General features: G+C 37.8%; 1 protein-coding gene across 1 annotated transcript in view; it reads left to right on the forward strand.

The window, feature by feature from the left end:
• CFAP47 (cilia and flagella associated protein 47) overlaps positions 1-27173 on the forward strand; it is an 801982-nt gene that overhangs the window by 402122 nt on the left and 372687 nt on the right. The window contains 5 exon segments of the mRNA XM_053705439.1: positions 16818-16926; positions 23587-23873; positions 25052-25268; positions 25785-25913; positions 26046-26408. Of these exon segments, the coding sequence (XP_053561414.1) occupies positions 16818-16926; positions 23587-23873; positions 25052-25268; positions 25785-25913; positions 26046-26408 (1105 nt within the window).

Genomic DNA, 27173 nt, shown 5'->3' on the forward strand with positions numbered 1-27173 from the left:
AGGCTCTGGTCTAGTTCATAATCCGTGAAATGATTTGATCCAGCTATCCAATCTGTCGCTATATGGCCCAAAAAAGCTAAATTGTATAAATGTAAATCCGGAAGGGCCATTCCACCTTTTTGTTTGGGAAGCGATAATCTCTTCAAGGAGATTCTAGGTTTTTTAGCTTGCCAAATAAAATGACGGAGGGCTGTATTGAACTAATATCATATGATTTTAAGATACAGGGTAAATTTTGAAATAGGTATCCTAATTCAGGTAGTAAGACCATTTTAAACAGTGCTATTCGACCTGCTATTGAGAGAGGAAGATTTTGCCAGCTCCTCATTTGTTGTAATATTTGCTGTATTATGGGAGTAAAATTTAATATATACCATTCCAGCGGGTTTGCTGATATGATGATCCCGAGATATCTAAATGATTTGGAAACTATTTTGAATGGATTATCAGTAAGAGAGATATTTTTTACCCTTAGCCACATCAGTTCTGATTTGGTACTGTTCATCTTATAACCAGAGAATAGGCCAAAGGACTCAATTACGTTTAGCAACTTGGGGATATTTTTGTTAGTGTTTGCTATGTATACCAACAGATCATCTGCATATAAGGCTACTTTAGCCTCTTTCTTACCAATTGAGATACCCTCGATTTTTTGCCTTATTTTTATAGCTAGGGGCTCTATTGCTAGGTCAAAGAGCAAAGGGGATAATGGGCATCCTTGTCTAGTGCCTTTTTCTAACTTAATTTTACCTGAAATTTGCCCATGTATAATCAGACTCGTAGATGCTTGTGTACAAATATTTTTAACTAGATTAAGAAAATTGTTTGACAGACCAAACCTAGTTAATGTGTCAAATATATGATTATGGTCAACACTGTCAAAAGCTTTTTCTGCATCTATTGCAACTACTGCTGCATCTGGATATGAGGTTTGAAAATTATCTTCAGAAATTTTAAAATATTCAACAATTAATAGAAGTTGTCTAATCTTAGCCGCTGAGCTGCGATTGTTCAAAAAACCAGCTTGATCATTATGGATGATCTCGGATAGACCTTTTTGCAGCCTCCTGGCTAATATAGATGTGAATATTTTATAATCAGAGTTAAGCAATGCAATGGGTCTGTATGATTCTCTTTTTTGCGGGTTCTTCCCAGGTTTTAGGATAAAAATAGTATGTTATTCTAAAAAATTAGGTGGAATCTGGGCATTTTCTTGGAAGAAAAAATTGAACAGGGTTGTGAGATAAGGGGAGATCAGCTCATTCATGTTTTTATAAAACTTGTTGGGGATTGCGTCTGGGCCGGGTGTTTTTTCCAACTTTATCTCAGATATTGACTGCAGTACTTCTAGTTCAATAATTGGAGCGTTTAAGTTAGTTATAAAATCCTCCTTGCCTTTTTTAATAGGGAAGTCATCCCAGAATCCTGCTTGCGCTACTTTATCTATAGGCGAAGGGGCATAGGTATCCCCTTCGCCAGCTTTGTTCCCATATTTATACAAATTAGATTGATATTTTAATTCAGAGTGTACTGTTTGCGTGGTAAGATAAGAATCGCGTTCCTTTTTTGCTCTGATATATTCATTCCAATTACCTTTACTAGAAATACTCAAGTATCTATTGTATGCATTGGTCACTAGAGCAAGTAGTTGACTTTCCTTCTGCTTAGATTCTCGATTTGATTTGGCTATATATGCTATGATTTCTCCCCTTATAACCGCTTTCGCTGTCTCCCATAGGATTGCGGGGTTTGAAGCCGAGCCTTCATTGAATCTAAAAAATCCCTCTAATCTAGTTTTTAACCAATCTCTAAATTTTATATTGTTATTTAAATATTTTGGATAAAAGAAGCGTGAACCACCAGAGTGCTCCCTTTGGGTTGGGATGTCCAACACTATTGGGGCGTGATCTGAAATACAGATCTCTGTGATGGTGGCTTTTGATCCTGCTTGAACGCATTGGTCGTTTATTAACATCAGGTCTATTCTCGAAAGACTCTTAGTGGCTCTCGAGTGACAGGTGTATGCCTTAATGTGGCGGTTTTGTGTCCTCCATATATCTCTTACTGCTAAAGTATGTTGTATATTTTTAAATAACTTCATCTCTAGATTGTCTTTTTTTGTTTTTCTGAGTTCTCCTCTATATCTATGTCTATCCATGGAAAAACATGGAGCCATATTGAAGTCCCCTGCTATAATTAATTGGCCCTCACTGACCTGAAGAAGTTGTGCTTGGAGAGTATCCCAGAAGTGATAATCAATAATATTCGGAGCATAGAGATTACAGATAGTATATATTGAGCCCTGAGTTTTTATTTTTAAAATCAAGTATCTACTATTCGGGTCGATAATGGTTAACAATTTTTCATAAACTAACCTCTTCCCAATAAGAATAGCGACTCCTTTTTTTCCTATCAGGCGAAGGAGCGACCATAGCCTCAGCTATCCAGGAGTATTTTAGTTTTATAGATTCCTCTGTGTTTAAATGTGTCTCCTGAAGGAGTGCTATAGTGGAATTTAGTTTCTGTAAATAAGATAGAATGGTTTTTCATTTGATCGGAGAGGTTATGCCCCCTATGTTCCATGAAAAAATTCTTAACATGTACTTCCTATGCTAATAAGGGCAGAGGTTTTCAAGCTTTGAGATAGAATAGGATTAGCACCGCCGCAGAGGAAGTGCGCCCTGCGGGAGATTCCTGAATATATAATAGAAAGTGAGAGCTGGGGAGGAGGGAAAGAGAGAGATAAAAAGAAAAAAAAAAAGGGAAGGAGGGGGGGGGGGAGGAGGGGGAAAGAGAGGGGAAGAAAGAAAAAGAGACCTTATTTGTGAGTCATTATTCAAGAAATAGCAAAGCATTTTTAATTATAATAGAGTCAAGTCATTACTATTAATATTTAAAACCATAATCTTTTAATTTTTTTACTGCTTCCTCAACGGAGTCCAAAAAATTAATTTGTTCCTTGTAATTTAACTTGAGTTTAGCGGGGTAGACTACAGTTGCCTGCCATCCTTCTTTAATCAGTTTCCCGCATAGTGGAGTAAATTCTCTCCTCTTCCTGGAGGTCTCTATTGAGAAGTCCTGGAAGAGGAGGATCTTATTACCTTCATACATAATTGGTTGATTTTTTCGAAAGTGCTGTAAATACAGCACTTTATCTTGAAAATTTAAGAACCTTGATATAATTGGTCTAGGTCTGTTAGTGTTGAATGAGTTATCTGTAGTTCTCCCTAGACGATGAACTCTTTCAATTGAGAAAGATGATTGTTTTGGGGTAATTTTTAGCAATGTGGGTAGTGTTTCAGTCATAAATTTCATGAGATCTTCTTGTCTAAGAGAATCAGGGACTCCAATAATCCTAAGATTATTTCTCCTGGATCTATTCTCTAAGTCATCTATTTTTGCTTGGAGTTTCTTGATCTCCTTTTGATTACTTTCTATCATAGGTGTGTAAATGTTTGTCGTGTCTTCAATGTCAGAGACACGCTGCTCAACTTCCTGTAGTCTTGTAGAAAATTGTCTGATTTCTGATGTGAGAGATGCTAGATCTTGTTTAATTTCACTTCTTAATCAGTCTAATTTTGGAGAGATGGCTTCTAATATGCTAGCTACCAGATCCTGGTTATCTTGTGACACTGTGCTTTTTTGAGCTTTTGGGGGCGTACCTTCATTTATATTTTCAAGTAAGGCTTCTGAAGGGGTCTTATTCCTACGTTCCCTATTCTTGGTCGCCATGTCCGGATTGTGTTTAGGGGTGAAGAATTTGTCCATTAAGTGCAAGAAAAACAAAAAAAAAGAATCGGTGTCTTGTGTATATAGTGTATAAGCCCCAAGATTGGGGTGACGTGAGTGTGAGGAGGGGGGGAGAAAAGGGATAGGGGGTGGGGGGGAGAGGGGAGGGTGAGAAGGGGTGAATGTGTTTGGAGAAGTGAAAAAAGATAAAACACGAGAGATCCTAGTGCCAGTGGTAGTGCTCAAAAAAGTGAGATGGCGAAGGGGAGTGCTGGGGGTGTGAAAGGAAAAAAATCAAACACGGAAGGTACGTGTGCCGTGGATGGTGCTCGTAAAAAAAAAGGTGGTGGTGAGGGCGAGGGAGAGAAAAAAAAAAAAAAAAAAGGGAGGAAAGGACGGGGGTGATTAAGTTAAGGAAAAGACCGGGGGATGGCGATTAGAGTAGGTAATATAAAAACCCCACCGTTTAAGCTATATAAGCCCTTTTTGAGTTTCAAGGTGTCTTTGAATCTTCCCTAATGACTCAATTTAGACCTATAGAGGTCCCTCAGAAATTTTTTACTCACAATCTCACTGAGTCTGGGGTCAAATGGTAGAGACTTCACACGTTAATTTCTCTCCTGCTATAGGGAGCTTTGAATAATTAGAGGGTTTCCCCTCTGAATAAATCTATAATTTCGTGATGTTATAAGCTTATTTTAATTGGTTCTTCACTTGCTTAAAAATATCAAAGTTAAACAAAAAATATTTTTTAAATAAAAGTTGTTATTGTCTTTTTTCTTCCTTTCTTTCCTGACCTTTCTCTTTTTTTCCCTTTTGGGGAACTCAACTCACACCGCAGTATTTGAACTAACAATCCTAGGGAAGTGCCCTTCAATCTAAAAGTGACGCTGTTAAATTACTTGCTTTCAGATCCTCTACTAGCCCTTTAAATGTTTAATTAAATTTCCTCAGAAAAGATGGTTTTACAATGGGTGAGGAATAACACAGCTAGCATTAAGCATTTATGAGAGGGCATAGACAATACATGAACCACAAATAATGAGACTCTTTTTAAGTTTCAGGGTATCTTTGATATTTGATAGATTTTATCTATCAACTATGAATCTTCCCTGATGAGTCAATTTAAATCTATAAAGATCGTTCAGAGGAAAGAGTTTTTTACTCCCAGTTATACAATATACTATTTTGTGGTTATGTGTATGTCACTATATATACCTATCTCTATGTATACCATTAATTCTATGGACTCACTAAATCTGGAGACAAATGATACAGATTCCATATGTTAGTTCCCCTTCCACATCAGAAGCTTTAATTAGTTGGGGAATTTCCCCTTTGAATAAGTCTATATTTTCTTGCTTTTATATGTTTCTATCAATTGGTTCTTAACTTGTTTAGGAGTAACAAAATTAGAAAAAGATCTTATCTTTTTCCTTTTTTCTTCCCTTTAAACCAGATTATTATTACCCTTTTTCTTCCCTTTTTCCCTTCCTTCCTTCTCCCTTTTTTGGGGCACTCATCTCACATCGCAGTGTTTAGACCAGCAATCCTAAGGAAATGCCCTTTAATCTATAGACAGGACTATTATATTATTTGCTTTCGAGTCCTCTGCTAGCCCTTTAAGAGTTTAGTTAATAGTCCTCATAGAGAGATAATTTTACAGGGAGTGAAAAATAACACAGCAAGCATTAAACATTCATAAGAGGACATAGGCAATATGTGTACCACAAATATTGAGCATTGAGAATATAATGTTTGCCCTAATATATATATAGGGGGAGATAAGTCCAGTTGCCTGAGAGAGTAATTCAAGTTAGTTCATGTAAACTTGTAAAGTTTATTGGGTTCTCAGAGTATCTCTGGGAGTGCTTTTACACGTCTTCTTCTTCTTAAGCTTGCCCTCTTCTCTCTTCCCCTTTATCTCATTGGGGTTTCCACTTTTTCCCCCCTATTCTCCATATATTTATATAATTGAAGATTCCCCTTCAATATTTGACAAATAGGTTGCAGGTAAATTATCCCTCAGGGGAGTTTATACCTATCTTCAGGCTTGTTTGGTTCTTTAACTGTTATGCCTCTTATGTTTTTAATTTATTTTTCTATCAATCTTCTCTTCCCCACCAAGTAAATTTTGAGCCGATGGCCCACACTCACCCCTTTGACATGGTGATCATTCAGGTAGCGGATCTTTCCTATCAAGGATTGATGTAAGAGACAGAGAGTTCTTTCACGGCAGGGTCTCCTTTGAAGTTTCCTCTGTTTGGCGTTTTGTAACCGAGACTTCTGACCTCTTTTCTCCGCCAGACAGTCAAAGTTCCAATTTGTCCCTCTCTCCCAGGGCCACAAACTTCAGCAGCTGAACCTCCTCTCGGCACCAGCGGGGAGGCAAAAGAGCTAAGCGAAAAGGGCAATCCGGGACAGCGATCCTCAGCAAGAGCCAGAAACAAACAACTCCCCACTCGCAGCATCGGTGGGCGGGGATCACAAGCCCAAGGACTGGGCAGGCAGAGTCAGTCCACGGGGAGCGCAATCCTGGAATGCGGGCAGACAGCGCCCACCTGCAAGGTGTAGCAGCGACCAGGGATATCAATTCCTCCTCGCATCAATGGTGGGGAGACAGCTCATCCCAAAGGAAAAGGTACTCCGGGTCCGCGATTCTCCACAAAAGGCTAAGTCAAGCAGCTCCCCACTTGCAGCACCGGTGGGTGGGGAGCGTAGACCCAAGGTACAAGCAGGCAGCGTTTATCCACTAAACCCGCTGGCGTGCAAAGTACTTTCACACTGTGTAGAAGGGGTGAGTGTCGAGCACCTGGCAGTTGTTTATAAGCAACGGGTGGAGGGAGGGTGTTAGATCATTAACCCTCACAAGGTCCGGTCTGAGAAAAGGGGGATCTTTCTGAAGGTTTTAAACCATAAAGGAAGCCTGGGGGATCCACCTTCTATTCCAGGCTCCGGGTATAAAGTTCTTTTTAGCGTAGTGTTTATTTACGCTATGGGGGAAGTCACCAGATTTAAGTTCAGCAAGGGTGACTGCAGCTAATTTTCTCCCTGCTAGGTAGCAGGAATTCCTGGCGCGAATACCCGCCACTTAGGAAAGCTGCAGGGAAGCAGAATCTGCTGCTTGTGCACAGGCTCCTCCTCCCCTCACAAGGGCATGTCACATTCATTAAGTTTTAACGCACAATCCAAAATATCGCTTTCTCTTTTCACATTTTGTCAAATCTGGTATTAAGTATTATCTCTGGGTATTCTGCTTTCAATTACACCTTAAAATGCTATGCCCATTTAATAGAACTTTAGGGATTAATAAATTGTAAAAAAAGGTTTAATGATAAAAAAAAGTTTTAGTTTTTGGCAAAGGGTTATAGAAATAGGATAAATGCTTGGGGATATAGTGGAAAGAAAAGGTTCAAGGGTGTGTGTGTGTGTGTGTGTGTGTATGTGTGTGTGTGTGTGTATATGTGTATGTGTGTGTGTGTATGTGTGTGTCCCCTTGATCCCATCCCCTGATATTTGCTCTTATTACTGCCCTCACACCTATTTTCATTCTATTCCTCAACACTTATAGGTGGGGGATTGTTTTAATATGATATATGTATATACATTGTTTATTGTATATGTATTGAATAGTATAATGTTAGAATATATATGTAAACTGTAAATATGATTGTACTAATATTCTATTGTGTCCTTAGGCATGTATTTGTACTTATTTTAAGATTGTGATTGCACAGTCTCAATATTCATATCTACATAATATTGAGATATTTATTGCAATATTTATATTTCACAATATTGTGCCCAAGATTTAGCATTCCCATATTTCACAATATTGTGATCGCATTTGTAATATTCATATTTCATAATATTGAGATTGTGCAATCCTGTTTTACTTGTAATATTGCAATTGCACTGTAGCAAACATGTTCTGTATTAATATTAATATAGATCTATATACCTATATCTATATATTATTATAGAACACGTTTGCTACAGGGAGATCGCAGTATTGATCTATATTAATATATATCTGTATCTATAGATATATAATATTAGAGAACACGTTTGCTACAGTGCAATCGCAATATTATAAGTGAAACATGATTGTGCATTAGCGATTGCAATATTCTGAAATTTAAATATTACTAACGCAAAAATGTAATTGCAATATTGTGAAATATGGAAAGGCAATATCATGATCGCAATATTGTAAAATATGAAAACACACGCGATCACAATATTGTTAAATATGAATATTGCAATCGCAAACAGGCATTCTCAATATAATGTAAATATGAATTTTGAGAATGCTTAATCGCAATCTTAAAATAAGTAAAAATACATGACTATGGACACGATAGAAGATTAGTACAAACACGTTTACAGTTTACATACATATTCTAACTTTATACTATACAATCCCCCAGCTCCTATAGTTTTAATGGGAAGTGTTTTTTGTCTTTATTAACAAAGTCGATCGCACACATGACAAAAATATATAGGCGTTATGTGGGAGTTTACTGGGGTTCCATAGGAGTAACTTGTATATTAATGGGGAATCATTGCCATGGGCTTCTAATATTTAAAGAACTGTCCTCCATTTTAACTATGCCTTTTCATCTATATCAATCTTGCCTGCTTTTCAGTGGCGAAATTTTTTCTAGTGTAACAAATCTATAGAATTTATCTTGTTTTTCCCTTGCACCCTCTTAAAATGTAAGCTCATGATTCCAGCTGTCCTGTCAATCACCTTCATGTAAGATGATCTACAGTATTTGGCAACTCACAGATATAGCCCTCTACCCATTCATCTGCCTCTTATAAATGTTACCTGCTGCAGAATCTGTTGATAATAATAATAATAATAATAATAATAATAATAATAATAATAATTATGTTTATTAAGTGTAATATGTTCAAATAAACTAACATGAAAACAATAAAGGAAATAAATGAATGAAAAAATCAAGCACCAGGGGCGAGATTACATATAGGGCGCAGGCTTCAGCGCAACTGCTGAAATCTGCGTCGCCCGTAAATTCACCTTGCACATCGGGGAATCCAATAAACCTCGTCGGCAGTTCATAAACTACCATAAGTCAGATAAACTAGCGATGTCCAGAAATGTGGGGAAATACACATTTCTGGAGTTGCCAGTGACACGGCAGTTTAGAAACTGCCGGCTCCTAAAAATTTTTTAAAAATGTTAAATCGCCCATAAAAGTCTAACCCGCCTCCCAAAAAAAAAACCGACACGTCAAAACCCCTATATCCGCAATCCCCACATTTCAAGTTATAATAAAAGTATTAACCCCTAAACCGCCAGCCCCACACAATGCAATATACCTAATAAATGTATTAACCTCTAACCCGCAATTCACCCACATTGCGATCTTCCTAATATATGTATTAACCCCAATCCGCCATTCACCCACATTGCAATCTACCTAATATATGTATTAACCCCTAATTCGCCATTCACCCACATTGCGATATACCTAATATATGTATTTACCCCAAATCTGCCATTCACCCACATTGTGATCTATTTAATATATGTATTAACCCCTAACCCGCCATTCATGCCCATTAAAACCCTAATCTAAAAAAAAAAAAAAAATTATACCAAATCCTAAATCTAACCCCCAAATAGGTACTTACCGTTCCTGAAATCTGGTGGAGAAGGTCTTCTTCCAGGCGGTGAAGTCTTCTTGGAGGTGCCGATATATCTTCTTCCAGCCTGGGGCGACCTCTTCTATCTTCATCCAGGACCAAGTTGGTGTGGAGCGGAGGTGACAACGGAACAGAAGACCCGGGACCGCGAAGCCATCGAGCGTGGAGATCCTCTTCATACGATCATCGCCGCACACTGAAGATGGAATGCAAAGTACCTGTTTAAATATGGGGTACTTTGCATTCTTTTTTTTTTTTTTTTTTTTTTAAATACTTTATTTTTCCAGTACCACATACAGTAACAAACAATGTGATTTACATAACATATCATTCTGAGTACAATACTTGTCAAACAAAATCACTGCAGTGGCACCATTAATTTTAATTTTCCACCTATCCACCCTCCTTCATAACATAACCCCTTCTCCTAATCTCCAGTTCATCTCCCTTACTGAAAGAAACAGTAGAAGACACATATCTATTGAATTCTGCAACGTAAACATACCAGTATGATGCAACATGCATGTGTCAAAGGAATCAATTATCCTCTCCTCTCCCAGAGCTTGCCTATTCTCTGTCTCAACCCCAGGCGCCACCCCAGGGTTCCCAGTGCCCTGAGCCCTGTAACACCTCAAGCAATTGTTATCATGTCTGAGCCGCTACGTAAATAAGTTCCATTTCCCGTGTAGTTGGGCATTCAATATAAACTCAGCATCTTTGAATGGGTAAATAATCTGTTTCTGATGCGCTAGGTCTAGCGTGTGAATAAAGGTTTCCCATTTGGTTACAAATTTTTTCGTTCTGCGTGTAATGTCCCCCTGAGTGTCAAGTTGTTCATATATCATTTGCTTTCTTACTATTTCCTTGAGTTGTGTGAAGGTTGGGGGTGCCTGCATCATCCATTGCTTTAGGATGAGTTTTCTTGCGTGTAGTATTACGTTGTGTATGAACTCTGTGTGCTGGCTAGTCTTTGTCTGAGCGTGTAGGAAAATCACCATTTCGTCTGACAACTGGATTTTGTCCCCTGTACACTTTTCCAACCACCTCTGTGCCATGGCCCAAAATTTTGTTAACTGCGGGCAGTTCCATATCATGTGTAGTATGTCTGGGTTAGGGTTCGAGCATTTCGGGCATATTCCCATTGCATCTGTCTTCCACTTATGGAACATTTTGGGTGTTATGTATGCGTTGTGAACTAGTTTAGTGTGGGATTCCCTAATTTTGTTTGAGAGAGAAGCCTTCCTCACCTTTACAAAGCTTTGCTCTACATATTCGTCTGCAATGTTATGGCCTATCCTGTTTTCCCAGGCGGTTCTCAGCTGTTCAATATTACTTTGCATTCTTATTGTCTGAAAATTTAAATCAGCCAATAGGATTAGAGCTACTGAAATCCTATTGACTAATTCAAATCAGCCAATAGGATTTTTGCAGGTGACGCCGCATATGTAATCGCGCCCCTGAAAGGAAGTTTTTCTTTAGAGCAGCTTTGCACATTTGCGTTACTCAACAAGAAAAATTTAAGTGCGTGCCCTAATATAATTCTATTACCTGAAGAAAATTAACCTGGTAAAATGGGTATTCTATCCAAAATGATTATTGTAGCACACACAATAATACATATGCTTTCATAATAAATATTAAGCATTGGCTTGTAATACTAGAGGAAAAATGCAGTTTTTATGCTCTGCAACGTTTGTATTTTTGCACTTAACTTGTAATCTATAAATTTGTGGACTGGTTGTGCAACTAAGTTTTTCTTTTTTAGCTATTCTTTTTTTTCCAAATTATTTTGTTGCAAACATCTGTTGTTGAAGTTAATTTCTATATTCTGTTCACAGCTGATATGTAGCATGTGGAATATTAATATATCAAAAAGCAGGGCTTTGCGACCACAAATTGTTCAAAGAAACAGAAGCTTAATTATTACTTTGTTAAATGCATTTTTTGTTATTTAAATCATGTTGCAAGCTTTTATCTAAAATATATGTTTATGAGATATTGAACAAATGTTCAACTTAGTATTTGCAACAATACTGAAGTACTTTGCCATTTTCTTTGAGTAAAGTTTTTAATTTGGAAGATAATTTCCTTGGCTCATCCCAGGCATGTCACAGGTAAAAAAAAACATTCACAAAAAGATAACAAGCAACTAGATTTTTGTTTTCTTTTAATACATTGAATGAAACACAATAATGATATGCATTAAGGTATCAGGCCTAGTTTTACGTTTATGTATATGTGTGTATGTGTGTGAGTGCATTTTAGTGTTTCAATGGTGGATAGTTGCATGATAAGTCCACAAGCAGCAGTAGCTAGGTAAGAGGAGTCATTTGAAGAAACATCAGGCTGGAGACTGGACTGACCGAAAAGCAGATTGGTGAAGGCCAAAAACAGGCCAGGGGTTGGGTGAGATGTATTTAAGGTTGAGGTCCAGTAGAGTTCTGGTCCAGACAATTGCTATAGCCAAGTTACAGAATGGCAAGTGGACAGATACATGCTAGTGAAGCTTGCATACAGATATGGGAAGTATGGCCATTGTAATGAGAAAGCATGTAATTGCCACTGTTCCAATACATTCAGCAGATCTGATACAGGAAGTATAGCCCAAGTTCATATACAGATAGGTGTAATCAGCAGAATAGGTATAGAGTGTGTAAGACCAGCAATAGTTATATGCAAATATGCCAGTTTTTTAGATACAGTAAGCACAGGGAGTATTAGACCATAGCGCCTTAAGGGTTAACCCAACTTGTAATGCAAGGGCCATATTGTACTAAGGGAAAGATAGCAACTTTGTTGCATTATGGTTGGTGGTCAGATCTGCTTTTTTCCTTCCTCCCATTCCCTTATCTGCTTTTTTTTTTTTTTTTTTTCTTTTGCAGCATTTTTGGGCAGTGGAGCTGAGAAATCTTGCTTTAGTTTCTCGTGGAATGAGCATGTGCTAGCTCTCTTGTAATTTTCTCCCCTTGGCATTGGCATGTCAAATGGCTACTGTTACCTTGTTCTTTACTGGGATGGAGTTTATCCTAGTGGGTGGTGTCAGGGCCCAATATTTTATACCAGCACCTACATATATTGTAGGGTTACCTAATGGACGTAGCATTTTTATTCCAGGACCTGGATTTAGTGGGCCCCCCTTATGGGAGGGGCATGTAACTTCAGGTTGGATCATGAATTTGCTTACCTAGGCTCCAGAGGATGTCTACAATTAATAATTTCTGTGTGTGAAGCTTGGCAGGAGCGTCATAGAATTAACCAAAATTTAAGACGCTGACCTGCTATCACATTTTAGGAACTCAGTTGTCACCTTCCTGTTTGTAAAATTATTTGCTTCCAAAAAGTTTACTGTTCCATGCCTTAAACTTTTGTTTATAAATAAATGTGACCTTGATGGTCTTAACTCCAGCATTAGTGTGTGTGTTTATTTGTAGTTTGTGTGGGTTCGGGAGAAGCCCCAGATGATCTAGTTAACTTTGCCATAATGCGTGGATTTGAACCTTAAGGAATATACAGTGGGTCTTGTATTAAAAACAAGGTTCAGAATGTTGGGAATTGCGCTTTTTGCAAGGAATCAAACTTACAAAATCACACATTAAAAAAAAAAATACAAAACAAGCAGCTCCATTTTTTATGTCTTAGCTTACCTAATTTACCTAATTCAACATTTTTAGTAACACATTATGTGCTAGATTACAAGTGGTGCTCTAACATTATATTGCGCTTATATAACAAGTTCAAATTAAACGTGACTGCATGTGCGCAAAATAAGTCTTTGCTTAAAAAAAAAAGTCCTTGCTTAAAAGGTTAGGGCTAAATAAAAAGTTGCACCAAACACAACATAAATACATTAAAATAAATTGTTACACTCATATATACACTATCTAATGCAAATATTCATATAAATATATTTAAAAATTTATAAGGGTTATATATATAGGCATACCTTTGAGATATTGAATGTTTGGTTCCATACCACCGCTTTAAAGTGAATATAGCAATAAACTGAATCACACTAGTTTTTTTTTTTTTTTTTCCCAGTGCATATAAAATTTATATTTACATTTACACTATCCTATAGTCTATTAAGTGTTCAATAGCATTATGCCTAAGAAACAATGTACATACCTTAATTAAAAAAATGCTTTATTTCTAAAAAAAATGCTAACCATCATCTGAGTCTTCTGTGAGTCATAATCTTTTTGCTGGCAGTGTGTATATATAACTGTGTATATATGTGTATTCATGTGTATTTATGTGTTTAGATGTATATATATATATATATACTATATATATATATATATATATATATATAGATATATATATATATATATATATATATATATATATATACAGTGGGGCAAAAAAGTATTTAGTCAGCCACCAATTGTTCAAGTTCTCCCACTTAAGAAGATGAGAGAGGCCTGTAATTTTCATCATAGGTATACCTCAACTATGAGAGACAAAATGTGGAAACAAATCCAGACAATCACATTGTCTGATTTGGAAAGAATTTATTTGCAAATTATGGTGGAAAATAAGTATTTGGTCAATATCAAAAGTTCATCTCAATACTTTGTTATATATCCTTTGTTGGCAATGACAGAGGTCAAACATTTTCTGCAAGCCTTCACAAGGTCGCCACACACTGTTGCTGGTATGTTGGCCCATTCCTGCATGCAGATCTCCTCTAGAGCAGTGATGTTTTGGGGCTGGCGCTGGGCAACGCAGACTTTCAACTCCCTCCAAAGGTTTTATATGGGGTTGAGATCTGGAGACTGGGTAGGCCACTCCAGGACCTTGAAATGCTTCTTACGAAGCCACTCCTTCGTTGCCCGAGTGGTGTGTTTGGGATCATTGTCATGCTGAAAGACCCAGCCACGTTTCATCTTCAATGCCCTTGCTGATGGAAGGAAGGAGGTTTGCACTCAAAATCTCACGATACATGGCCCCATTCATTCTTTCATGTACACGGATCAGTCATCCTGTTCCCTTTGCAGAGAAACAGCCCCAAAGCATGATTTTGCCACCCCTATGCTTCACAGTAGGAATGGTGTTCTTTGGTTGCAACAACGAGTTGTGTTTCTACCAAACAGTTCTACTTTGGTTTCATCTGACAATATGAAATTCTCCCAATCCTCTGCTGGATCATCCAAATGCTCTCTAGCATACTTCAGACGGGCCCGGACATGTACTGGCTTAAGCAGGGGGACACGTCTGGCACTGCAGGATCCCTGGCGGCATAGTGTGTTACTGATGGTAGCCTTTGTTACGTTGGTCCCAGCTCTCTGCAGGTCATTCACTAGGTCCCCCCGTGTGGTTCTGGGATGTTTGCTCACCATTCTTGTGATCATTTTGACCCCACGGGGTGAGATTTTGCGTGGAGCCCCAGATCGAGGGAGATTATCAGTGGTCTTGTATGTCTTCCATTTTCTAATTATTGCTCCCACAGTTGATTTCTTCACACCAAACTGCTTGCCTATTGCAGATTCAGTCTTCCCAGCCTGGTGCAGGTCTACAATTTTGTTTCTGGTGTCCTTCGACAGCTCTTTGGTCTTCACCATAGTGGAGTTTGGAGTGTGACTGTTTGAGATTGTGGACAGGTGTCTTTTATACTGATAACAAGTTCAAACAGGTGCCAATAATACAGGTAATGTGTGGAGGACAGAGGAGCCTCTTAAAGAAGAAGATACAGGTCTGTGAGAGCCAGAAATGTTGCTTGTTTGTAGGTGACCAAAAACTTATTTTCCACCATAATATGCAAATAAATTCTTTCCAAATCAGACAATGTGATTGCCTGGATTTGTTTCCACATTTTGTCTCTCATAGTTGAGGTATACCTATGATGAAAATTACAGGCCTCTCTCATCTTCTTAAGTGGGAGAACTTGCACAATTGGTGTCTGACTAAATACTTTTTTGCCCCACTGTATGTATATATATATATATACATGTTGGAAAAATTGTGCTGATAGACTTGCTCAACACAAACTTGTCACAAATGTTCAATTTGTAAAACATTCAATATCTGTGAAGCGCAATATATAAAATCACAGAAATGGACCACACACTCTAAGACTAGACAGGGTACACATCCTAAGTCACTGTGACCTCACAGCCCTGAATACTTACAGACAGCTGTAGAGTTCCCGACAAATTAGGCAGTTAACCCCTGAGCAGCCTGGGTGACAGGTCCAAAGGGAAACTTAAAAAATTATCAACACAAAACACAGAAAACCTGGCACTCACCAGCAGGACTCCTCTGGGTTTAGGGTCCAGGGGAACTTGACGTGGTTCTGGGCTTAAACTGTTTGGTGCCTGTGGTTATTAATTAATTTAAAATATCTTTACTTTCTACTAAATATAAGGCTAATCTATGGTGAAACCACTAAAACCAATACAAGTAAGTTGTGAAATAAACTCCATTAGAGGGTCTCCATTATTTCCAAACAGTTTATTTAGGAATCAATATATGTTAATAATAAGAGAAATATTTACAGGTATATACATATACACAACTATTTTACAGCAAAACAGTACAATATTGAATGCAACTCTACTACAATAACCCTAATTTGTCCAATACTGCTAAAATAATCATAGGAATATACTTAGCCACATTCTCCAAGGTGTCCACCATCAGCCATCTTTCCAGGATAAGTAAGATAAGAAAAAGGGAAAAGGGGAAAGATAGAGAGTGTTCCAGTGTTATACCCCAATTCAATAGGGAGTGGTTTATCAAATGCCAGTCAAAGGCTATTGGGAGTGTCTTTAGTTCAGAGAGAAAGGTGTATCTGGGGGAAGGGATTTTAATAACAGCTAGGTGAATATTCCAGTGATAACATTTCACCACAGTGCCAAATGCAACTGACTCCCATTTTTGCTTTTAAATATTAGTGCGTGCCTGTTAGTGAGTGCCAGGTTTTTTGTGTGTTGTGCGGTTGCAATATCTGGAGTCCTCAAGTTAGCGTGCGTCGGCTTTCAATCGGACGCAAACATTCTACTTTCAAATTGTAATACCCATGCTAGCCAGCGCTCATTAAAAGTTTACTTCTGGCAGTGTTTGCATGTGTGCAAAGAACTAAATAGTCTGCCATCTTTATTCTGGTCCTATATGATTTGAATTAAGTTATAATGCACTGGGGCTTGCAGAACCCAGAGGCTTTCATATATGTTTTAAAATATATCCTTGTGTTTAAAAAGAAATATATCTGTTGTTGGTTATTACTGTGCTTATTGATTTATCATCTGAAGTTTATATCTGATGTTGTAAAAAATTAAAATATACCAGATTATTAGGCACATACCTATAGTAGTATTTTCTGTTATATGCAAGCAAACAATTTAAAAAACGAATACATTTTTGCTTATTGGCTACTCTTTTTCTTAATATTTATATTTATATATTTTTTTTAGATTGGGGACTTTGTACATGTGATAGAGGGAACTGGCAATATGCCATTGCCTTTGCCTTTTCTTCCTTTGGAGAGTCCAAATGTTTTACCATCCATCCCTGCTGTCACAGGTAACGTACAACCCAGTAATCAAGTATATCTTTGAATCCAATAGGTTCACACTGTTGACAAGGAAAAGGAATATATTATTAGACAATGTAACAATCAGGAATTAATATTGCTAGAGGGAAAAATAATGTTTAAACCATTTTTAAAATTTTAAAGGGACATTGATTTTATAAATAAACTTTTATTCAGATTGAGCAAACAGTTTTTAAAAGTTTACAACTTTCTTTTATGATGCATATTTGAATTATTTCAATGTCTATAGTTTAAAATATACATCTAGTCTTACCTTTCCTTAAAATCATTTCTATGTGGTTTCAGGAGTGTGCACATGCCTTGAGTACTATATTGCAGAAGTATTTGCAATAATCTTTGTTACACATGTGCACACTCTTAATCCATCTTGGAAAAGAGTTAAAATAAAATGCAATGTCATGTGTAAGGCAAATTATTGTATATAATTTAAAATGTAGTTATTTTTGCTTGTTCATTTTATTATTTTAAATGGAAATGCATCATTTAAATTACATATTTACATTTAAAATAATAAAATGAACAAGCAAAAATAACTGCATTTTAAAATATATATATAATACTTATGGGGACGCTTTCTTTCATGGCGGCGGTCCTCCAGGGGATGTTCTCTTTATCTTCATGGCTGCAGTCCTCTTTTTCCATCTTTCATCTTCTTCAATCTAAAATCAAACACAGGAAAGAGGCGCCGTATGTGTGAATCTGAAGAAGCCAACGACAAATATAAGACATGTGCAGGGTACTCACAATGTGAAAAGGCACTCCAATGTGCCTATAGGGGCAGGCTGGTATTCACAGCAAACCAGCTGGCTGAACCGGCTAACCAGGATACCCAAGGTAGAGGACTCTATGTCTTGATGGACTGTGTATACTGGATCCAGCAATGTGGGAACAGGAGCTAGGTGCAAACACAGGCACACCACTGTGTGAATCTGTAGGAGTACACAGGTAAATATGCAATCTGTGCAGGGTACTCACATTCTGTAGTGGCACTCAGTTGTGCCAGTAGAGGCAGGCTGGCTTTCTCAGCAACCCAGCTAGCTGTGTAGAGTATGAAGCAGGATACTAGGCAGCAATCAGGATTGGCAGGTAGCTCAGAAATGGACAATTGCAATGAGGATATATGATTAAAAGAAGGATTTTAATAAAAAATGCAACGCGTTTCTCGGTGTCAACCGTTTCCTCAGGCATGTGTTCTAACTCTACATAAACATCTTATAAAGGCCTGAGCTACCTGTATTGCCCCCCCTTCATGACAAAAGAAACCAATCACAAAGGCCCTTTGTTTAATTGCCCATTAGTTGATACACCTGCACACTTCTCATACCAAACCCTAATATGCTTGCAGGGCTTGTACATGTGTTGTATTAAATGGGGGAGGAAAACCTAACTAAATGTCTTTTTGAAAAAAGTGCCCCAGTTGAGGATCATAATAACATTACTGAATGTTTAAAGAATAACATATATGCTCCCGGTATGTGGCCTTAAATAAATAACATACTCTCTGCGATTGACCTCATTCTATAACCATAAACCAAATATTCATACCTGTCTGCTGGTCTTTGGCGTAGTACCTAACAAATACACAAAATATCCAAATATCGAAATTTTTCTATATTAGATCTTCTGTATTTCACTGTGGATCACTAATCGCCTAATACACACAATTTTGTCAAAAACAAATGACCGCCACCCAGATCGTAAAAAGTAAACAATCCTCTGTGATTGTTTGGCGTCTGACGTCAACGCCAATGATAGGCTGATAGGTTCCAACTTTCTAACCAATCCTAAATGAGAACCGCTACACACCCCCACTGGAGCGTGTCCGCGAATCTTCAAACTCCTAACAAATGGAAAAAAGGCTCTCTCATTGAAGTCCTCGGTGCCCACAGCCCTCTGTAAACATTACCAGCACCGGCTCTGGTACCGATCAGTGTCGCAAGCTAGATCCAGCTCCCGCATATGGGCCGATTTAGGGGAAACTTCTCCCAGCTCAGGTCCATCAGCGGCAAGACTCACCTCCTCACTACGTCACTCAGCTGTCAGCAACATCCTCCGTAAATACTCCCACAACTGGGTACACTCGCTCCTATGGCTAAGCGATACTAGTGCCAGCAGCTATTCCTGTTGTTTAGCCTATGATGCAGCAAGGTATCTAATGGGTGACATTGTATATATGGCAAGAAAAGTTGAAAAGATTATCGCCACTATATGATCCAAAATGAATCTCTACCTAGTGCCCCAATATAAAACCCAAAACAAAAACGAGACAAACTGACCCTCTACATGGTCATAACCACCATGCTTGGTGGTCCATACCTAAACTAGGTGTGCTCTCCGCACACTAATATTTATAACAAGTGTAACAAGTAAACGTGCTAATTTTTTTAGAGTCCAATACACTCACTGGTCTATATTGTATTAACAACATTTTCTCTTTATAAAATACTGTATGTCAGAAAATGATTTACATATTGTAACCCTTGATTGATAAGGTACAATGACCTACCAAACCCCTTATATACTACACTATCAACCCTGCCAGTGCTATGCATTAGAGTTATACTTAGAAGGTCATTAGTTATAAACCACTATGTGCATATGACCATGATAAAAAGTGCTTCACATATTGTGACCCTTATTTATTAATATATATAATAATAATATCATACCATTCTCCTCATACTCAAATACTTCTAACCTTACTGGTGCCATAAATAACTAAATGGTCCTAAATCCCTACCGAAAATAATCATGTGAATAATGGACAAGTGATAATAAATTAACCCAAACTTTTATCCTATCTCATTTAACATAATACATATGTAAAATCAATCAGTGAAGGTTCCTGGTCATGATATACCATTAAGCGTGATATATATACAATCATAAACAATTATAGTGATGGTGATGACTAATGTTGTGCGTGATGTATATACTAAATCAAAAATGGTCTGTGTATATAAGAACTTCTCAAATGGGAATGTGTTGGAATCTTTGTGTGATGTAATTTTGTTGCGTAATCTCCATATAGTGGTATATGTGTATAGTGATATCCCTATGTACCTGAAAGAACAATTAGCTCTAGGTGTGTGTATATAGAGAAATGGGCAGATGTCAACATAGGATTAAACTCCGGTTCACAAAAAAGTGCACAAAATCATACAAAGCTTGCAGTGTCTATCACTGCAAGGAAAATAAGAATCAGGTGGAGCGAACATCTAAGAAACATTAAAAACAAATCTATGAAACACAGTGTACCTAGACATGTTTGCCAGGAACACACTGCAGGGAGATGTAGATTTAAAATTACCCCCTTAGAAAGTATTCCACCTAGTCGCAGATATAACAGGTTCTCACGACTCCGACAAAGAGAGACCTATTGGATCTATAGGTTCAAAACGTTGTTTCCATCAGGTCTCAATGAAGTGATAGACACTGCAAGCTTTGTATGATTTTGTGCACTTTTTTGTGAACCGGAGTTTAATCCTATGTTGACATCTGCCCATTTCTCTATATACACACACCTAGAGCTAATTGTTCTTTCAGGTACATAGGGATATCACTATACACATATACCACTATATGGAGATTACGCAACAAAATTACATCACACAAAGATTCCAACACATTCCCATTTGAGAAGTTCTTATATACACAGACCATTTTTGATTTAGTATATACATCACGCACAACATTAGTCATCACCATCACTATAATTGTTTATGATTGTATATATATCACGCTTAATGGTATATCATGACCAGGAACCTTCACTGATTGATTTTACATATGTATTATGTTAAATGAGATAGGATAAAAGTTTGGGTTAATTTATTATCACTTGTCCATTATTCACATGATTATTTTCGGTAGGGATTTAGGACCATTTAGTTATTTATGGCACCAGTAAGGTTAGAAGTATTTGAGTATGAGGAGAATGGTATGATATTATTATTATATATATTAATAAATAAGGGTCACAATATGTGAAGCACTTTTTATCATGGTCATATGCACATAGTGGTTTATAACTAATGACCTTCTTAGTATAACTCTAATGCATAGCACTGGCAGGGTTGATAGTGTGGTATATAAGGGGTTTGGTAGGTCATTGTACCTTATCAATCAAGGGTTACAATATGTAAATCATTTTCTGACATACAGTATTTTATAAAGAGAAAATGTTGTTAATACAATATAGACCAGTGAGTGTATTGGACTCTAAAAAAATTAGCACGTTTACTTGTTACACTTGTTATAAATATTAGTGTGCGGAGAGCACACCTAGTTTAGGTATGGACCACCAAGCATGGTGGTTATGACCATGTAGAGGGTCAGTTTGTCTCGTTTTTGTTTTGGGTTTTATATTGGGGCACTAGGTAGAGATTCATTTTGGATCATATAGTGGCGATAATCTTTTCAACTTTTCTTGCCATATATACAATGTCACCCATTAGATACCTTGCTGCATCATAGGCTAAACAACAGGAATAGCTGCTGGCACTAGTATCGCTTAGCCATAGGAGCGAGTGTACCCAGTTGTGGGAGTATTTACGGAGGATGTTGCTGACAGCTGAGTGACGTAGTGAGGAGGTGAGTCTTGCCGCTGATGGACCTGAGCTGGGAGAAGTTTCCCCTAAATCGGCCCATATGCGGGAGCTGGATCTAGCTTGCGACACTGATCGGTACCAGAGCCGGTGCTGGTAATGTTTACAGAGGGCTGTGGGCACCGAGGACTTCAATGAGAGAGCCTTTTTTCCATTTGTTAGGAGTTTGAAGATTCGCGGACACGCTCCAGTGGGGGTGTGTAGCGGTTCTCATTTAGGATTGGTTAGAAAGTTGGAACCTATCAGCCTATCATTGGCGTTGACGTCAGACGCCAAACAATCACAGAGGATTGTTTACTTTTTACGATCTGGGTGGCGGTCATTTGTTTTTGACAAAATTGTGTGTATTAGGCGATTAGTGATCCACAGTGAAATACAGAAGATCTAATATAGAAAAATTTCGATATTTGGATATTTTGTGTATTTGTTAGGTACTACGCCAAAGACCAGCAGACAGGTATGAATATTTGGTTTATGGTTATAGAATGAGGTCAATCGCAGAGAGTATGTTATTTATTTAAGGCCACATACCGGGAGCATATATGTTATTCTTTAAACATTCAGTAATGTTATTATGATCCTCAACTGGGGCACTTTTTTCAAAAAGACATTTAGTTAGGTTTTCCTCCCCCATTTAATACAACACATGTACAAGCCCTGCAAGCATATTAGGGTTTGGTATGAGAAGTGTGCAGGTGTATCAACTAATGGGCAATTAAACAAAGGGCCTTTGTGATTGGTTTCTTTTGTCATGAAGGGGGGGCAATACAGGTAGCTCAGGCCTTTATAAGATGTTTATGTAGAGTTAGAACACATGCCTGAGGAAACGGTTGACACCGAGAAACGCGTTGCATGCTACTTACTTACTGTGCATGAGGAATATATGTATTTTATTGCTTTTAATTTTTATTAAAATCCTTCTTTTAATCATATATCCTCATTGCAATTGTCCATTTCTGAGCTACCTGCCAATCCTGATTGCTGCCTAGTATCCTGCTTCATACTCTACACAGCTAGCTGGGTTGCTGAGAAAGCCAGCCTGCCTCTACTGGCACAACTGAGTGCCGCTACAGAATGTGAGTACCCTGCACAGATTGCATATTTACCTGTGTACTCCTACAGATTCACACAGTGGTGTGCCTGTGTTTGCACCTAGCTCCTGTTCCCACATTGCTGGATCCAGTATACACAGTCCATCAAGACATAGAGTCCTCTACCTTGGGTATCCTGGTTAGCCGGTTCAGCCAGCTGGTTTGCTGTGAATACCAGCCTGCCCCTATAGGCACATTGGAGTGCCTTTTCACATTGTGAGTACCCTGCACATGTCTTATATTTGTCGTTGGCTTCTTCAGATTCACACATACGGCGCCTCTTTCCTGTGTTTGATTTTAGATTTATAACCTTTGGAGGGTGAAGATCGAGTGCTGCCTCCAGTCCCATAGAAGACAGATACCTATACTAGATTGGGTTATCCTGGACTTTGTATATTTGTCTATCATCCTGATCTAGGATTGGGTATAATATTGTGAATACACACACTTACATTGTATCTATGTTATCTTAGTACTTTGTTGATTGTTTGTCTGAAACATCCATATATGGTCACGTGGGCCTACATATATATTATACACCGTTCTTAGTAGCGCCCCCTATTGGGTTATTCCCTTTGTTCTTATATTGCTACTCCTTAGTATTTTGGTGTTATATAGGGGTGCAGCTTTTTCAGACCTATATACAACATGTTGTCATCCACTGAAAGAGCCCAGAAGAGACTTAGTCACAATTGTAATGATACTAATTCCAGTCCCTCCGCCAATAATGACCCACTAGTATTAGTTAGTATTGAAAATCTATTTTCTAAATTAGAGGATTTATTAAAAATAGAGAATAGACATTGGTGGGATTTGGATTGTCTTAAAAAATATAAAGAGAAAAAACAGATACCCAGAGGCCTTAGATTATTTAAGAATTGCTCTTTTAAGAATGATCCCGAGTTACTATCCAAATGGTTTTCCACTCTAGATGAATGTGCCTTTAAATTGATAGATCTACTCATTGCACACAGACAAAAACTAGTTGATGAAACTGGGATAGAAATTGACTCTGTGCAAAAAGAGTTAGAAGGGTTCAAAGAACATCCGGACTATGTGAGATTAAATACACAGACTATTAAAGGGGTGGATGATTTCACTACAGAAATCATAGCTAATAAAAATAAAAAAATGAAACGTGATGATGACGATTACACCAAAGGAGAAGTCCACACGTATAATAGAACTAAACCCCAGACCAACACTGAGTGGACAATGGTGAAAAATTCTAATAATAATAACAACAACAAACAGGGAAACAATTATAATTATAATGGAAATAATAGGAATTATAGGCAATACCATGGGCCTAGACAATATCAATGGAATAATAATAATTACCAATCCCATAGAGGTTATGACCAATCCCATAGAAGTTATGACGGCCAAGATACAGGAAATAGGCCCTATAACAACTACAATGGGAACATGCCGACTCCTAGATTTGACACCCACAATGGGAGTATGTTGACTCCCAGATATAATACTAACCATTATAGAAATTCTGGGAATTCTGGGAACTTTACACCACAGAATGAGAGACCACCCTATAGTGATAGAGACTATAGGAGGAATTTATCTCATCAGGATTCTGATAACCCGAACTATATACCTATATATAATAGATACCAGCCCCTAAGTCACATAGATGGCAATCAGTCTGCACCTGAAGAGGTGGCAAATAGGGACAACTTACCTTCCATGTCCGGTGGGGTTTTTTTAGAGACCCCCCAGTTGGCACCTCTTTGGAGGAGGCCAACACCACAAGCACCAAACCAAAAAAAGAGACCGTACCCAAACGGGGAAAACGAGGCAGAGGGAAAACCCACCAAAAAGCACAACTACAAAAATTGAAAAGTGGAATTTTCAATCTGTCCTCACACATCCTCACAGATGATGAAGTTAGAATTCTAGGTAGAGGTTTATCCTATTGTCCTCCCAGCACACATAATCTTTTCAATCTATTTGTAGATTTGAATAGATACACACGAAAACTGTCTCTGCAAAGATATTTTGCATTAAAAATGATGAAGAACCGCAATATATCAGGTATACCTATTACTTTAGATTCACAAAGAGAAAGAGAATCATCCAATCTTCTCTATTGTGATCCCAGTCAAATCACAGAAACTCTTTTTGAGGAATATTTACATACTCCTCTCCACCCCCCTTCTACATGGTCCCCCCCGAAAGAGGATGTATCTTACATCGACCTTTTTCAACAGCTGGTATTGGAAGATTGGGAGAAAATCCCCAATCACATCCCCAAAAATAAAAAAATCTGGCCTAATGAGGCAAGAGCATTATATAGCCTGACTTTGAATGACAATTTGGTCATTCGTCAGGCTGATAAGGGGGGTGGGATTGTTCTACAAGATCTTTGTGATTACCTTAAGGAAGCCAAACGCATCCTTTGGGATCAAGAATACTACAGAAAGTTGACATCTGATCCTACCTTGGAATTTTCCAAAAAATTGGAAAAAATTCTGGAATACGGTCACACTTCTGGTATTCTAAACAAAAAAGAAAAACGATATCTGATGCCAAATCATCCCGATATACCTTTTTATTACCATCTTCCAAAACTACATAAGGATGATAAAGTGCCTCCAGGTAGACCGATTATTGCTGGCATTAACAGCTTGACGGACAAATTGTCGGAATACGTAGATTTTTATCTTCAGAGATATGTGTGTAATCTACCATCATACATTAAAGACACTAAAGATCTATTGGACAAGATATCCCGGATTAAACTAAATAGGAATACCAATACCCTATGGGTGTCTTGTGATGTAGGATCTTTGTATTCCAACATCACGCATGAGATAGGTTTGTTCACCACTAGTTTATATTTAGAGGGAGACATATATATGCCCAAAACACAAAAGGAATTTTTGCTCACATTGATTGATTTTATTTTACATCATAATTATTTTCAGTTTCAAGATGAATTTTATTTGCAGATCAAAGGTACGGCCATGGGCACCAGATTTGCCCCCAGTTTTGCTAATCTCTTTATGGGCCATTTCGAAAAGCTGTATATTTATGACTCGAATTGGTGGGGCAATCTGGTGTTCTATGGCCGGTACATAGATGATCTCTTGTTTATTTTTGATGGTTCCTTAGCTGAGGCAAAAGAATTTGTACTACATCTTAACAATAACAATATGGGCATTGGTTTCACCTCCAACATACAGCAATCCACAATAGAATTTTTGGATTTAAGCCTTACATGGGACATTGATGGCAATGTTTGTACTGCAACTTATTTTAAACAAGTTGACTGTAACAATTTCTTACACTTTGGCAGCAACCACTTACTAAACTGGAAGAAAAATATCCCTTTCAGCCAGTTTTGTAGAATAAGACGCAATTGCTCCTCTATAGACAAGTATGATGAACAATCCCAAACACTCAAGTCAAGATTTCTAGAGAAAGGCTACCCATTACAACTGGTAACTAATAGCTACGAAAGAGCTAGGGAACTCAATCGGACTAAATTACTTTTGTCAACAAAAAACAATGATGAGAAAAAACAAGAGGACTCATTTAAGGAGATCCCTCTTTTTGTGACCCAATATAACTCTAATCACAAAGCCATAGGAAAAATCTTAGACAAACACTGGCCACTCCTTATGAGAGACCCCATTTTGAAGAAAACATTACCTGGACGACCCAAGATTGTATATCGCAGGGCATCTACCTTAAAACAAAAATTAGCACCCAGTAAAGTGGTTATGCTATCTAAAGGTACAACACAGAAAAATACCTTAAATAAATCTGCACTGATGACAACTCGACACCTACTTAAGGGCAGCTTTAGGTGTGGCAAGACCCGGTGCTTTATGTGTGATTATATTACCCATAAAGCTTCTAATGTGACATCTTACACAACTGGAGAACAACATCAGATAACCTCTAGATTAACTTGTGACTCTTCATATGTAATATATGTACTTATCTGTGAATGTGGGGTCCAGTATATTGGAAGAACCTGCAGGAAAATAAGAATCAGGTGGAGCGAACATCTAAGAAACATTAAAAACAAATCTATGAAACACAGTGTACCTAGACATGTTTGCCAGGAACACACTGCAGGGAGATGTAGATTTAAAATTACCCACTTAGAAAGTATTCCACCTAGTCGCAGATATAACAGGTTCTCACGACTCCGACAAAGAGAGACCTATTGGATCTATAGGTTCAAAACGTTGTTTCCATCAGGTCTCAATGAAGTGATAGACACTGCAAGCTTTGTATGATTTTGTGCACTTTTTTGTGAACCGGAGTTTAATCCTATGTTGACATCTTCCCATTTCTCTATATACACACACCTAGAGCTAATTGTTCTTTCAGGTACATAGGGATATCACTATACACATATACCACTATATGGAGATTACGCAACAAAATTACATCACACAAAGATTCCAACACATTCCCATTTGAGAAGTTCTTATATACACAGACCATTTTTGATTTAGTATATACATCACGCACAACATTAGTCATCAC

This window comes from Bombina bombina, chromosome 3, assembly GCF_027579735.1.
Source record: "Bombina bombina isolate aBomBom1 chromosome 3, aBomBom1.pri, whole genome shotgun sequence".
Taxonomy (NCBI): domain Eukaryota; kingdom Metazoa; phylum Chordata; class Amphibia; order Anura; family Bombinatoridae; genus Bombina; species Bombina bombina.